The following is a 12065-nucleotide window of genomic DNA, read 5'->3' as shown; positions in this document are numbered from 1 at the left end:
GTTTATCTTCTGGATTTAATTTCCACCACTGAGTGGAGAGTAAAGGCAGCACGGAAGTCCCAGATGTCTGATTTCCATGCAGCACTTAAAAGCGTGTTACTTTCCCAGCAGCACTTGAATGCAACATGTTGCTTAAAAGCAAAAAGACAAAGAATAAACATCTGACTTATAAACAAACAAAGAAAACAGAAGATATTCGGGTTGTTGGTGATCTGCCCAACAAATTTTGACATTTTTTTTTTAAACACGAAGTTGATGTTGCAACCAACCGGGAGCCCAAAGACACTTCAACATGCTGACGGTGGAGTCGGGCTGAACTGCTCTACCAAGAATCTTCCACCAAACTTCAGCCAAATTTGTACAGTTTTAAACATAATACAAAGCTCCGGTGTTTTTAAAGGATGTCCGACTCTCCCAGCAGCACATGAACACAGCACGTCACAAGCTTCCAAAAGGGAAAAATGATGGAAAACCCAAATCTGAATTATCAGTCGCAGGTGATCTGTCCACCAGATTTCAGCCAAATTTGGAGGCGTTCTGACCGTATCTTACCGCCGTACGGTACGTCAGTAGGAAGAAAGCATAAAAAAGCTACATGAAGGAAATCAGAACACCAAACTTCAGCCACATTTTTAAGTTTTTAACACAAAGCTCCACTGATTCTCGTCATGCAGCTCAAACTTCCTGCAATAATTTATCTCAAAAGTTGTTGACGGACGTATTTCAGCAGGTTTCAGCAGGATGATACGCTTCTTCACACGCCGTCACGCCGTCACACCGTCGTAACTTTCACTTATTTTTGTCGCGATGGGATAAAAATTCTTGGCTGAGCTTCAGAAAAGGGATCAGAGCCACCTGCTGCTGCAAGAGAGAGAGAGTCTCAAAGCTTCTCCAAGCGTCTCATGTTCGGGTTTTCCCCAAAGTATAAAACTCCCTGTTTCCCACGAGTACCAAGGTTTCATGGAGGGAGGGGTGTGAATGAAAATCCCCCACAACAGAGAGATGTTTTAAAAATGAAAAATCTTCTTTTGTTGCATCAGTTCTTTTAAACTGCTGTTAAAGTTTTCTGTCAGTCTCCTGAAAGATGACGTGGGAAGCTTTAAAGCTATAATATGTAATTATTCCACATTGAAACGTCTAAAAACAACTAGACCTGTGTTATATATGTTGTTGAGTTGTGTACTTACATTATCCCAAATGTTTCCAACAGTTTTCAAACTCAGAGAAATCTGTAATTTAATCAAAGTAACGGACCGTTTCATTTGGTCGCCTGTCGATGGCGTCATACCTCCTCTACCAAAGAGTAAACACGCACCAGATGCATACGGCGGCGCTGTGTTTGTCTGCTACAATGGCGTCTACCAAAGAGTAACTTACACACATACAAGATAATACATCAGTGTTGTGGTTGTTCCACACAAACTGTTATAAATGGACTTTTATTCAGTTTTAAGTCACATTTTCATGATAAATTTAGGTGGTTTTTAACTATATCTTTTAGCCGGAAGAAGGATTTTAGTCATTGGACGTCTGGATCTTAAGTTATCAGAGAAATAAACTGGACAAACGTTAGCAGCAGCTCGGCTAACAGCCCCTCCAGGAAGTCCGGTGGTCACCAAACATCGTCGGAGAAATATTGATTTTTTAAGGTAAAACAGCTTTAATTAGTATTTTGACGGTTTTAATCTAATCTTCACATCGTCATCACACTCCGTCTTTTGTTATTGTTTTGAATGAGCGGCTGAAATTACATATTGTGCGTTTAAGTTTAGTGTAAAATTGTGCAATTGTGAGAAAAATGCCTTTCCAAATGATATATTTTTCATAAAACTGTTTTATGTTTACAACCCTTATACTAACAGACGACAAACTCAAAACTTCACCTGATTTAACTGAAATAAACTTAAATAACTTTTATCCAATGAAGAGTTTCATTTGCTCATCAAACACTGCAGAGTTTCATAACTTCATTTAAATTTAATTTAACTTTAAATCAACTTAACTTCAGTTTGAGCCTCTGAAAAGGTCCGGATATACGTTAATACCTTTTATTCGTAAGTAGTATTTTCAGAAATCTAAAAATATTGCTGGATTTTATGTCCTTGATACACTGTAAATGTCAGTTGCTAGCTTTATTTTTAAAATTATGTAATTTTATGTAGAAAAAGTAAAAAATATTGATTTTTGCGGCTTCAAAACAAAACAATAAACTACATTGCTGAGAAGTATGGCAGCCTAGAGCAGACATGGTTTAGACAAGAAAATTAGTAAGAAATAAGAAATAATAAATAACTTAATATTGGTTATCTAACATAAAAACTGTAATTATTGTGCAAATAGTAGTTTTGTGACTAGAAAACAAAACTCTGATAATTAGTAAACATATTTGGCCTCCTCGGGCTTCCGTAGACGCTCTTCTTACCCATCTCGGTCTCGTAGGGTTTCCCGTTCTCGGGCAGCTGGATGAACTGTTTGGAGAACATGCTGCTGCCGTAACCCAGAATATAACCCTCCAGCTTCACGTCCGGACTCGGACGCACAAATTTCATCACAATGGTGTCGCCGGTGGCGTTGATCCGAACCTTCATGTTCTGCCGCCGCACTGCGGAGAGAAAAAGAAGAGGGGAGGGTTAGAGGAAGGAGAAGAAACACTGTAGGAAGGTTGAGAAGACGTTTCTAAGTGAAAATTTACAGCTTTTAGGTCAAAATTATGATACTAAGCCACAAATATGAGATACTGGGTCAGAATTTATATATTTTTTTTCAAGTTAAAATTTGCACTTTTTTACTCAAAGTCACGAGATACCACATCAATATTTTGATGATTTAAGTCAAAATTAGACTTTTTCAGTTCAAACTATGATACTGAGTCAAAACATTTAAGTTTTTTAAAAATTAAAATTACACAATTTAACATTTACACAGTAAAAAAGCTATGAAACCTTCAGTAGAATGAAGTAAGATGCGTAATTATGAGATACCGCCTAAAAATTGAGAGAAACAATGTCGCAATTTAGAATTTTAAAGTCAAAATGAGTAGATACTACGTCAGAAATCGCTCGTTATATTATCCATTGTGTCAAATCTTCATCTGAAAAGTAACTAAAGCTGTCAAATAAATGTAGTGGAGTAGAAAGTACAATATTTCCCTCTGACATGTAGAAAGTAGCATCACATGGAAATACTCAAGAAAAGTACAAGAACCTCAAAACTGGACTTCAGTACAGTATTTGGGTAAATGTACTTTTCACCACCTTTGATTACTGAGAGTTACAATATTGATGTCTGATTGACATTTTACTTAAAACTACAATTCCCACAATGCAGCTGGTCCTGTCTCTCATTAGTCCAATCAGCATCGGAGTATAAACGTAAAGTCACGTCCTCCTCTGTCGTTGGTTTTTGTGCCTGTACGTCATCAGAGCCTCCAGTCGTAATAAACAGAAACAGCTTTATAGTTCCTGAGGAAACTCTTTGAGAAACCGAAACATTCTGTACTTGTTAAAAGTTTTAAAAGCCGACCGTGACGCTGGGTTGAACCCGGAGGTTCAGGTCGAACACGTTCATTAACTGTTTGTCCGGACGGCCTCGAGGGAAATCTCGAAAACACATAAAGAACAAAGATAAGGAGAGTTTGAGCATGAAATTAAATCAAAGCGTGGTTCCTCCAGAAGAACAGTGTGTCCCTTCAGACTGAATCCTCTGTAACTTGAGTTTAACTTATACTTTAAGAACACATGTAGACTTCAAAGTCGAGTGCGGAAACATCAGAAACTCTTTTTTACTGCAGCTAATAAGCTTTTTTTATGCTGAGTCGAGTGTTTCAGCTGCTACAAACCTGTGATAAAGGAAAACAGGAGTTTATGAAGCCACATGAAGGAGCTGCGATCGTCTCCTCGCTCGCATTTTAGGATTTAACACAAAACCAACTGCAGATGAACTCTAACAGCTTCATCCTGTTGATGAAACAGGTGGTTGTTGACGTGGAAAATGACTTTTTTTATATATATTTACATGAGATATTGTCATTATTACATAATTTTTTGTGCACAAATGGCACTTTTTGGACTTTTGAGATGTCTCGGCCTCTGTAGAATAGTGATTTAAAGTGAATTAGATATCAATTTAACATTTATTTTCTAAAATCTTGGAAAAAAATAGTTGAAAATCTTAAATGAAAGTTTGAATATTTTGTTTTCTGATGAGCCAGAGAAATCTGAACTCCTTAAAACTGAAATAAATGAAGAAATCTTAACTTTCCACCAAATTTCATTGAACTTTTCTCACTTTTTACCAGCAGCAGGTCGACAGGTGCTTCGAGTTCTTAAAGGACTTCTGGTCTTTTTTCCAGTTTAAGCCTATATTCTCATTAATCTTGTGTACACAAGTTGTTTTCTTATCTATTTGATGCTCACATGGCAAAAAAATATCATCCTTTGGGCCTTCTGGGTCTCCGTAGAAGAGTGATTTAAAGTGAACTAACATTTATTTTCTAAAATCTTAGACAAAACTAGTTAAATGTCTTGAATTGAGCGACATGTCCCTTTAAAAGGAGCAAGCAGGGGGATCAACAGGTTGAAAGATAAACTCCATCGCAGGAACATTTTTCTGCTGCTGAACTGTTGTTTTAGCTGATTGACTCTCCGCGCCGCCGCGGGCTGCTGCACAGCGAAACAATCAGGTGTAATTAGGCGTTCAGGATCCGAACACGTCGACAGAGCTGCAAGGAACAGCATGTGCCTGGATTGTGTTTTTGGGGAGGCCTGTATTTTCCGAGAGCCGTACATCCGTCTTCGGCCCGTCCAGGTTTTCTTTGGGATGTTTATTTAGCAGATTGCGCTGGCGTCCTGCAGATGAGTGTGGGAAAAGCCTACGGAGAGGTCGACATGCTGGACATGTGGAATCATGCAGCTCATTCTTGGCAACACCGCTCAAGCCTGTCGGAGGCTTTCCAACAGCAGCTGATTGAGTGGAGGGGATAAAACCCGACATGAAAGACATCAGACTGCTTTCTGTTGAAGTTGCTCCACACCAGAAAAAAAAACCTGTTTAACATAAAGGAAAATCCTGCTTCCTAACAGCACAGATAACATCTCACTCCGCTGTTTCAGGCTGACAGCTGCTCAGTTTCCTCAGACTGACAACGTACAGGAGTCCGTTCATTCATTCTCACTGTCAAAACAGTCCAGTGATTCTCATTTATCCTCAGAACTTAAATATGTGCCAAAGTACTACAACAAAAAGAGCCAAAAACTACACAGAAAAATTACAACTCCAAAAAGTACCTACAAGAACCAAAACATAAATGACAAAACACGCAAGGAACCATAAAAGCAACCAAAAAGAGTACAACAAAGTACCATGAAGTATCAAAGGTAAGAGACAGAAACTTTTAAGTACCACTATGTACTACAAAGAACTGTAAACTGTATTATAAAACCCAAAAATTACCACCAAGAATGTACAACAAAATACCAGAAAAATACCACAAAGAACCACAAAGAGACAAAAGATATGACAAAGAATGAAAGAAAAACACTTCTAACAATTAAATGTACCATAAAAAAAACAAAGTATACTTCATAGTACTACAACAAAAAGAACCAAGAATATACACTACCACGAAAACACAATAGAGTACAACAAATACCACAAAGAACCACCAAAGTACCAACAAGGCCAAAACATAAACCGCTGTACCACAAAAACTCAAAAGGAAGAAACATTAAAGTACTTCAAGCGTGTTTTACCCAGAACTGAAAACTGTGAATCACACAAAGAATCAAAAGGTACCAAAACATCCAGAGTAAGTACACAAACGTACAACAGTATCAGAAAAAAACACAAACTGTGAATCAAAATATTACAAGAAACTACTACAAATATTGAAAGTAATACATGAAACCATGTACAACAATCTGCTATAAAAGTACAACAAAGTATCATAAAATACTACTAAGAATCACCCATAAAATGTATAACGAGGTACGAGAAAGCGTCAAAAGTAAAACAAGTATCACTAAGTACTACAAAGAAACACAACTACAGGACCAATTATTTGACAAAGTACCACAAAATACTAAGAATCACCCATAAAGTGTATAACGAGGTACCAGAAAGCATCACTGAGTACTACAAAGAACTATCAACTGTACAATAAAATATGACTTAATATGTGCTGTTAAGTATTAAAAGTTAACAAGGGAGTACCACAAAGGCGCTAACAAGTACCTAACATTACATTATGTGTTTAGCTAGCTTCAGCTAGTTTTCGTTAGCTAACAATAAAGTTACGTCATGTAAAGTCATCAATGTTAAAACTTTGTGAATGTTTTCAAATCTTGTTAAATAAAGTTTTTTTTAGGAAATAAAAGGCAGCTAACTGATAAAAATACTAAAGTAAACGTTCATCAGAGCGCAGGAGGAGCTGTGGCGCTTCCTTTATTTCAACTACAAAACATTAAAATTAACATTAGCAGATATTTCACAGATTTTAATGACTTTATTTAGCGCCACCTTGAGGACAAACTTTATATTTTTATCTGCTCACCAGCAGTTGAGGCTGTAACGACCTCTGCAGCCTATATGGGAGCTTTATTTAGCCTCTTTATTGATTTCTCAGCCTTATTGACGATAACAGATAACTCGATAATTAGTCCCGGCCCGACTGTTAATAACTGGAATCACCTGCTTCAGTTGGAGTAAAAGCCTGCAGACTGGATGTGTTTCTGTGGCTGTAAACACGTTTCTCTTCTGACCTCAGACTGTAAAACACAGCGATGGAAACCAAACTTTCCTCCCTGATACAGCAGAGCTGCTTTCATCTCTGGACTAATGAGCTTCTGCTGGTTTTACTGGTTTCAATGGGGTTTTTTTTATCATTTTTGGGGGAGGAAATCACCTTCAAAAGAAACTGTAATCACCACGGAAAATACCTTCTTTCTTCCAAACTTTCCTGCTTTAATTAAAACGACGGATGTATAAAGAGAACTGGATACAGCGCTGGAGGCGGAGCCGCATTCATTCATATAAAAGTTGCTCAGCACGCCTCACCAGAGACTTCCGCCAGACAAGCCAGCTAACGTCCGGTTTAGCCGTCCGGCTAACTTGAATCAGGATAAAACAATTCAATCATGCAGCTCTTGACAGAATGGATCAAATTCTGACAGTGAAACGAAATGTTTTGCAGGTTTTGATGCTCAAAATAATGAAACCACGTTTACAGCTGCTCCTTTTTCCATAATTGTTTGCAGGAAAAATACTTTTTTGGGCCCCAAAGTTGTAATTACACAGTTTGGCCACTTTGTCAAATTGGCTTCAAAGTCTGGCGCACTTCGTGGGGGCGTGGTTAAAACAAAGAGCAGGAGGTGATTTAGCGCCGCCTGTTGGTCAAATCAGAACAGAAAATAAAACTTTTTATGTTTATTTCACTGCAAAACGTACTCTTACTTAGCTCTTAAAAAAGGCCAGGTAATGCTGCTTGTTAGTTCTTTCTTCTTTTACCTGTAAAGCACTTTATATTATACACTTCTATATAAATAAAGTTTGTTATTATTAAGTTGGAATAAAATAACATAATGCCAAAATGTCTCGAAAACTGACAGAAAGCATAAAAAGTTGAGGTGATTTAGCGCCCCATGTAGGTCAACTGTAAAACTTTTTAGCTTCTAAATGACTGGAGGGAAAAAAGGCTAAAATGCGACTCTGTTTGAGCTAAATGCTAACATGCTGATGTTTAGCATCTTAATGTAGCATGCTAGCTTGCGTATGGCGCCGGAAGAAAAGTCAGAGGATCACTAAAGTCCGTACAGACCAAAACATCTCAATGCACTTCAACATGTAGTCAGCATCAACTTCCATAAAAACTGGAGTTCTGTGGAAGTTTATGACCGACAGAAATACTGTAACGATCGATCTGTCGACACAGAACGCCGTCTGAGAGCGACTGAGGAAACAACCACGAAGCTAATCAATGATCTGAACTCATGAATTAGAAGTTTGTGCTTCCAGTTTTTATTCAAACTTTAACTGGAAGTAGAAGAAGCCACACAGAGCTCAATAAAGTTTTTTCATTTAAACTGTGAAAAAAAAAGTGATGAGTGTAACAGCTGGGAACGCTCCCGGTGACGTGTGTTAAACATAAATTATTGTTAACGCTCAAAATGTTAAATCTGACAAAACTTGGTTTGCTCTTAAAGCTTTTACTACTCCAATTAAACTTTTGCTCACCCACTAGTCACTAATAAACTTCCATATAGAGGGACGAACCCCAAAACACATAAAAGTGAGAGTTGGACTCAATGGTCTCTTGCTCTTTTCTCTCTCTCTGTTGTTTTTGGTCTTTCGCCCGGTGAGGTAACGTTCACATCAGACCACCGTGACACTTTTCCTCTCTGACGGAGGGGATTTTAACGTCTTACATAACTCTCAATGAGGCAGAAAAATCACAGGTTATATCATGAAGTAGCCCCGCCCCCTCAGGGCGAGCTACACCTGCCCGCCCGACCGAACGTCCTGCAGAGAAAGACGTCAAACTGGATCCAAATCCACTATAACACACACGCGTCCAAACAAAAAGGTTGAGTGAAAAGCTCCAAATGCATCAGAAACGGTAACGTTTCTGCAGACTCAGCCAAAACGTTCTCACAAGAGCAGAAAACACCGACGACACGATCAGACAAACACCTGAACACAACAGCTGCACACTTCATTCAAACACTGTATGGAAGATTATCCATGACACACACACACACACACACACACACACACACACACACACACACACACACACACACACACTCACACACACACAAAAACAAACAAACTGCAAAAATAATCACCTCATACTCACAATATGAGAAAATAAATACATCTAAAGACACATTTATGCACTTTTCCAAACAGAACAGCTAAGAAAATACTGATTTTTTTCCAGTTTTTGTCAAATGCAACATGCAAAAGAATCATTCAGTAAACTAACTCACATTTAACTGACTTGCACTCTGTTGTTTTGCACATTTATCATGTTTATTTCTCAGTTGTTGTCCTCTTTACTCTGCATATTTGTTTTCCCTTTTATTTCAATCTTACAGTGAATCTTTCCCATTTATTTCCATTTGACCTCCTTCATTGACTCTTTTATTTCCACACTTTTAACTGCTGATTTTTGCACATTTACCAGATTTATTTCCAAACTGGTATCCTGCTTATTCCTCACCTTCCCAGTTATTCCATTATTATAACATCAACACTGACACCATGTTTCTGTCTCTACTGTTACTCGATTTATTTCCCATTTCACTAGTTTATTTCCATTTTTTGCACATTTACCACGATTCTTTTCATTTTGTTGTTATCCCTTTTAATGTTTCTTTTTTTTAAATTTCAACCCTGATTCCTACTTTTAAGCAATTTATGCTGTTTTTTGCTGTTTCACCCATTTATTTCCACCCTTTTAACCTTTTAATTTTTGCACATGTAGCATATTTTTTCCTACTATTTATTTACCTCATTTACTCCAAACTCTCACTCTGCTTATTCCTGTTGTTATCCCTTTATTTTGGAATCATTCCCTACTTTAGTAAAGTTACGTCCCATTTACTTCCACCTCGTTCATTTTTTTAACCATGGATGTTTTTTTTATTCCCTGCTTGTTCTTGCTTTGTTATAACTCTGGTTGCATGTTTGTTTCCCCACTTTTAGCAAAGTTATGTCCCATTTTTTTCCCCCAATTTATCCTCCCACTTTACCCATTTACTTCCACACTGTTCATTTTTGCACATTTACAGTTGTTCTTATTTTGTTACCCTGCTTGCTTTTAGTTTAACACTGGATTGTTTTCATGCTTTTAGCAAAGTTATGTCCTCATGTTCTTCTGCTCTGTTGATTTCTGCACATTTACCTTGTTTATTTCCCTCCATGCTCGTCTTTGTTACCAGCTGTCTTCCCTACTTTACGTCTATATCTCATATAAACCACGGCTCTTGTTTGCATGCTGTTTGGTGCACTTGCCTCTGATCCCCTGCGCAGGGATGCCGCAGAGCAGAATCGTGCCTCCGAGCAGCAGGAGGAGGACTCGGAGGAGGGGAGCGACGCCCGCCATGACCTCTACAGATCTTCAGCTTCCAGGAGACGAGGACGGACGAAGAGGAGGATGATGATGATGAGGAGGATGATGAGGAGCGACCAGGAGCTGGACAACTTCACTAAGCGTCTCTCCCTGCAGGCGTCGGGTCAGTCTTAGGACTTGTTCAGCTGTCAGGCGTCCTCGGTGTGGAGAGGAGGACCAACGAAACGCCAGCATCTATAGCCTCCGCAGGTGGGCGTGGCCTGCGTGACATCACTAACCCCCCAGCATACTGTACACTCCCTCCTCCTCGCTCTCCCCTCCCTTTTTTTTCTCTTTGGACCTCAAACATGATTTTTTTTTTTCCTCTTTTACTCTCCCTCCTGTTTTTTTCATCATGCCCTCCTCTCCTCCTCTCTCACCACTCCTCCCATTTCTTCTTAATGTGTTGTTTTCCAGTCGGCTTTGGCTGTTTGCCTCTTTATAACTCAGTGGGTTCGCAGCAGTGCTGTGGAGGAAAATATAAAGAGGATAAACTGATCAGAAGACAGAAATATAAATCAGTAAACAGACGTGATCTCTTTAGTTTCTCCGTTCTTTGATGTTTAAACTCTGAACAAACAAACATCCTGAAGTCTGTTGCAGGTCCAGTTTGTCCTGAAGGTGGCGCTAGAAGAAAGGTTCACTCTCTGGAGAGCAGGAAACCTGTGCACATAGTTTACACATTACTGGAATGAAAAGTTGCTCCGCAGTAGACCGACTCATTAATCAGCTGACATCATCCAGTACATGCAACAACATACGGAGCTGTAATGATTATCAATCGATTAGCTGATCGAAGGAGAAAGATTCTGCATTTGATAATCAGGAAATCATTTATCATCAGGACTCAAAGGTGAAACAGTAACTTGTTCACTATTATTTGGACAATTTATAGATAAAAATGATTCATTGTGAAATAATCTGCCGATGAATATATATATATATAAAGAAAACTGAATAACAGGTTCATCATTTGATGTATTTCTTCAATATATCATACATGTTTCAGACAGTGTTGAAGTTCAGTTTAGTGTTAGTTTGTGTGTGCTGTGTCTATTCTAAACTTCGTTCTTTGCTGTGTAAGATGAGGCAGTTGTGTGTTTAACAGTTAAGTTTATTCTGTTATACCATTACCTGAGCCAGTGATAAGATAAACTGTAGTTATGTAGATGTTTACATGTAAAACTGATCAGCTTTAGAGGATAGTGTGGTTTGTCCTTCATTTAATATAGTAGTAATGTTATTTTGTGATGCTACTTGGTGCTTATGTACTGTCATATATGGTCGTGAAGAAAGTCTGTTCCTAGGTTAGCTGAACTTTTGACTTATGTTTCTATCTGAGGGTTGCTGACCTGTAAGGTTAGTAAACAGATGTCTTAAATTCTGTACCAGTAGTATTTAAGGGACTGGTTAACCTTTCAGACAAAGAAAAGATAGCTAGGTGGTATCTTTGTCTCCAGAACTATGATGCTTTATACTTCTGATTGTATTATTTGATTACACTATTTCATAACCTGACAATGCTCTCTTTGTGTGTTTATTGAGTGATCAGCAATTTCCCCATTACATTACGTAGATTAAAACTGATATTCATTCTGATTTAAATTCGTCCATTTTTAGGGCTGAAACTAAGAATTATTTTCATTATCGATACATCGTTTGTTTGGTCCATAAAACATCAGAAAGTGAGGAAGAGTTCAAGCTGACGTCTTTCAAAACTCAAAGATATTCAGTTCAGAGGAGCTGCAACCAGAGAATTTGTTTTTTTCCCCCATAAAAAATGACTCAAAATGACTTATTGATTATCTAAATAGTTAATCGACTATTTGTTGCATCTCTGGACTGTACATACTGACAAAACAGAGTTTATGCAGCAGTTTAATGTATGACGACATGTTATATTTTCATCATTATTACTTCAGTTAATTTGACAGCAGGAGTTTTGGCTGCAGCTGTT

The 12065-nt window shown here is 38.1% G+C and overlaps 1 protein-coding gene across 16 annotated transcripts in view; it reads right to left on the bottom strand.

Moving 5' to 3' along the window:
* The window catches only part of abi3bpb (ABI family, member 3 (NESH) binding protein b), a 39135-nt gene extending 28685 nt beyond the window's left edge, over positions 1–10450 (bottom strand). For 4 of the 16 annotated variants that reach the window (XM_044344332.1, XM_044344334.1, XM_044344336.1 and 1 more), the window contains exons 1-2: positions 10012–10450; positions 2423–2602 (exon numbers count right to left, since the gene is read on the bottom strand). In XM_044344332.1, the coding sequence (XP_044200267.1) occupies positions 2423–2602; positions 10012–10102 (271 nt within the window). In that variant the 5' untranslated portion in view covers positions 10103–10450. The remainder of the gene's footprint in view (positions 1–2422; positions 2603–10011) is intronic. The other 12 variants (XM_044344335.1, XM_044344338.1, XM_044344337.1 and 9 more) reach the window with 5 other exon arrangements.
* Positions 10451–12065: the final 1615 nt, after the last annotated feature.

The sequence above is a fragment of the Thunnus albacares genome, chromosome 24 (assembly GCF_914725855.1).
Source record: "Thunnus albacares chromosome 24, fThuAlb1.1, whole genome shotgun sequence".
Taxonomy (NCBI): Eukaryota; Metazoa; Chordata; class Actinopteri; order Scombriformes; family Scombridae; genus Thunnus; species Thunnus albacares.
Note: the sequence above shows the minus strand (reverse complement) of the source record. Positions and strands in the feature narration are given on the sequence as shown.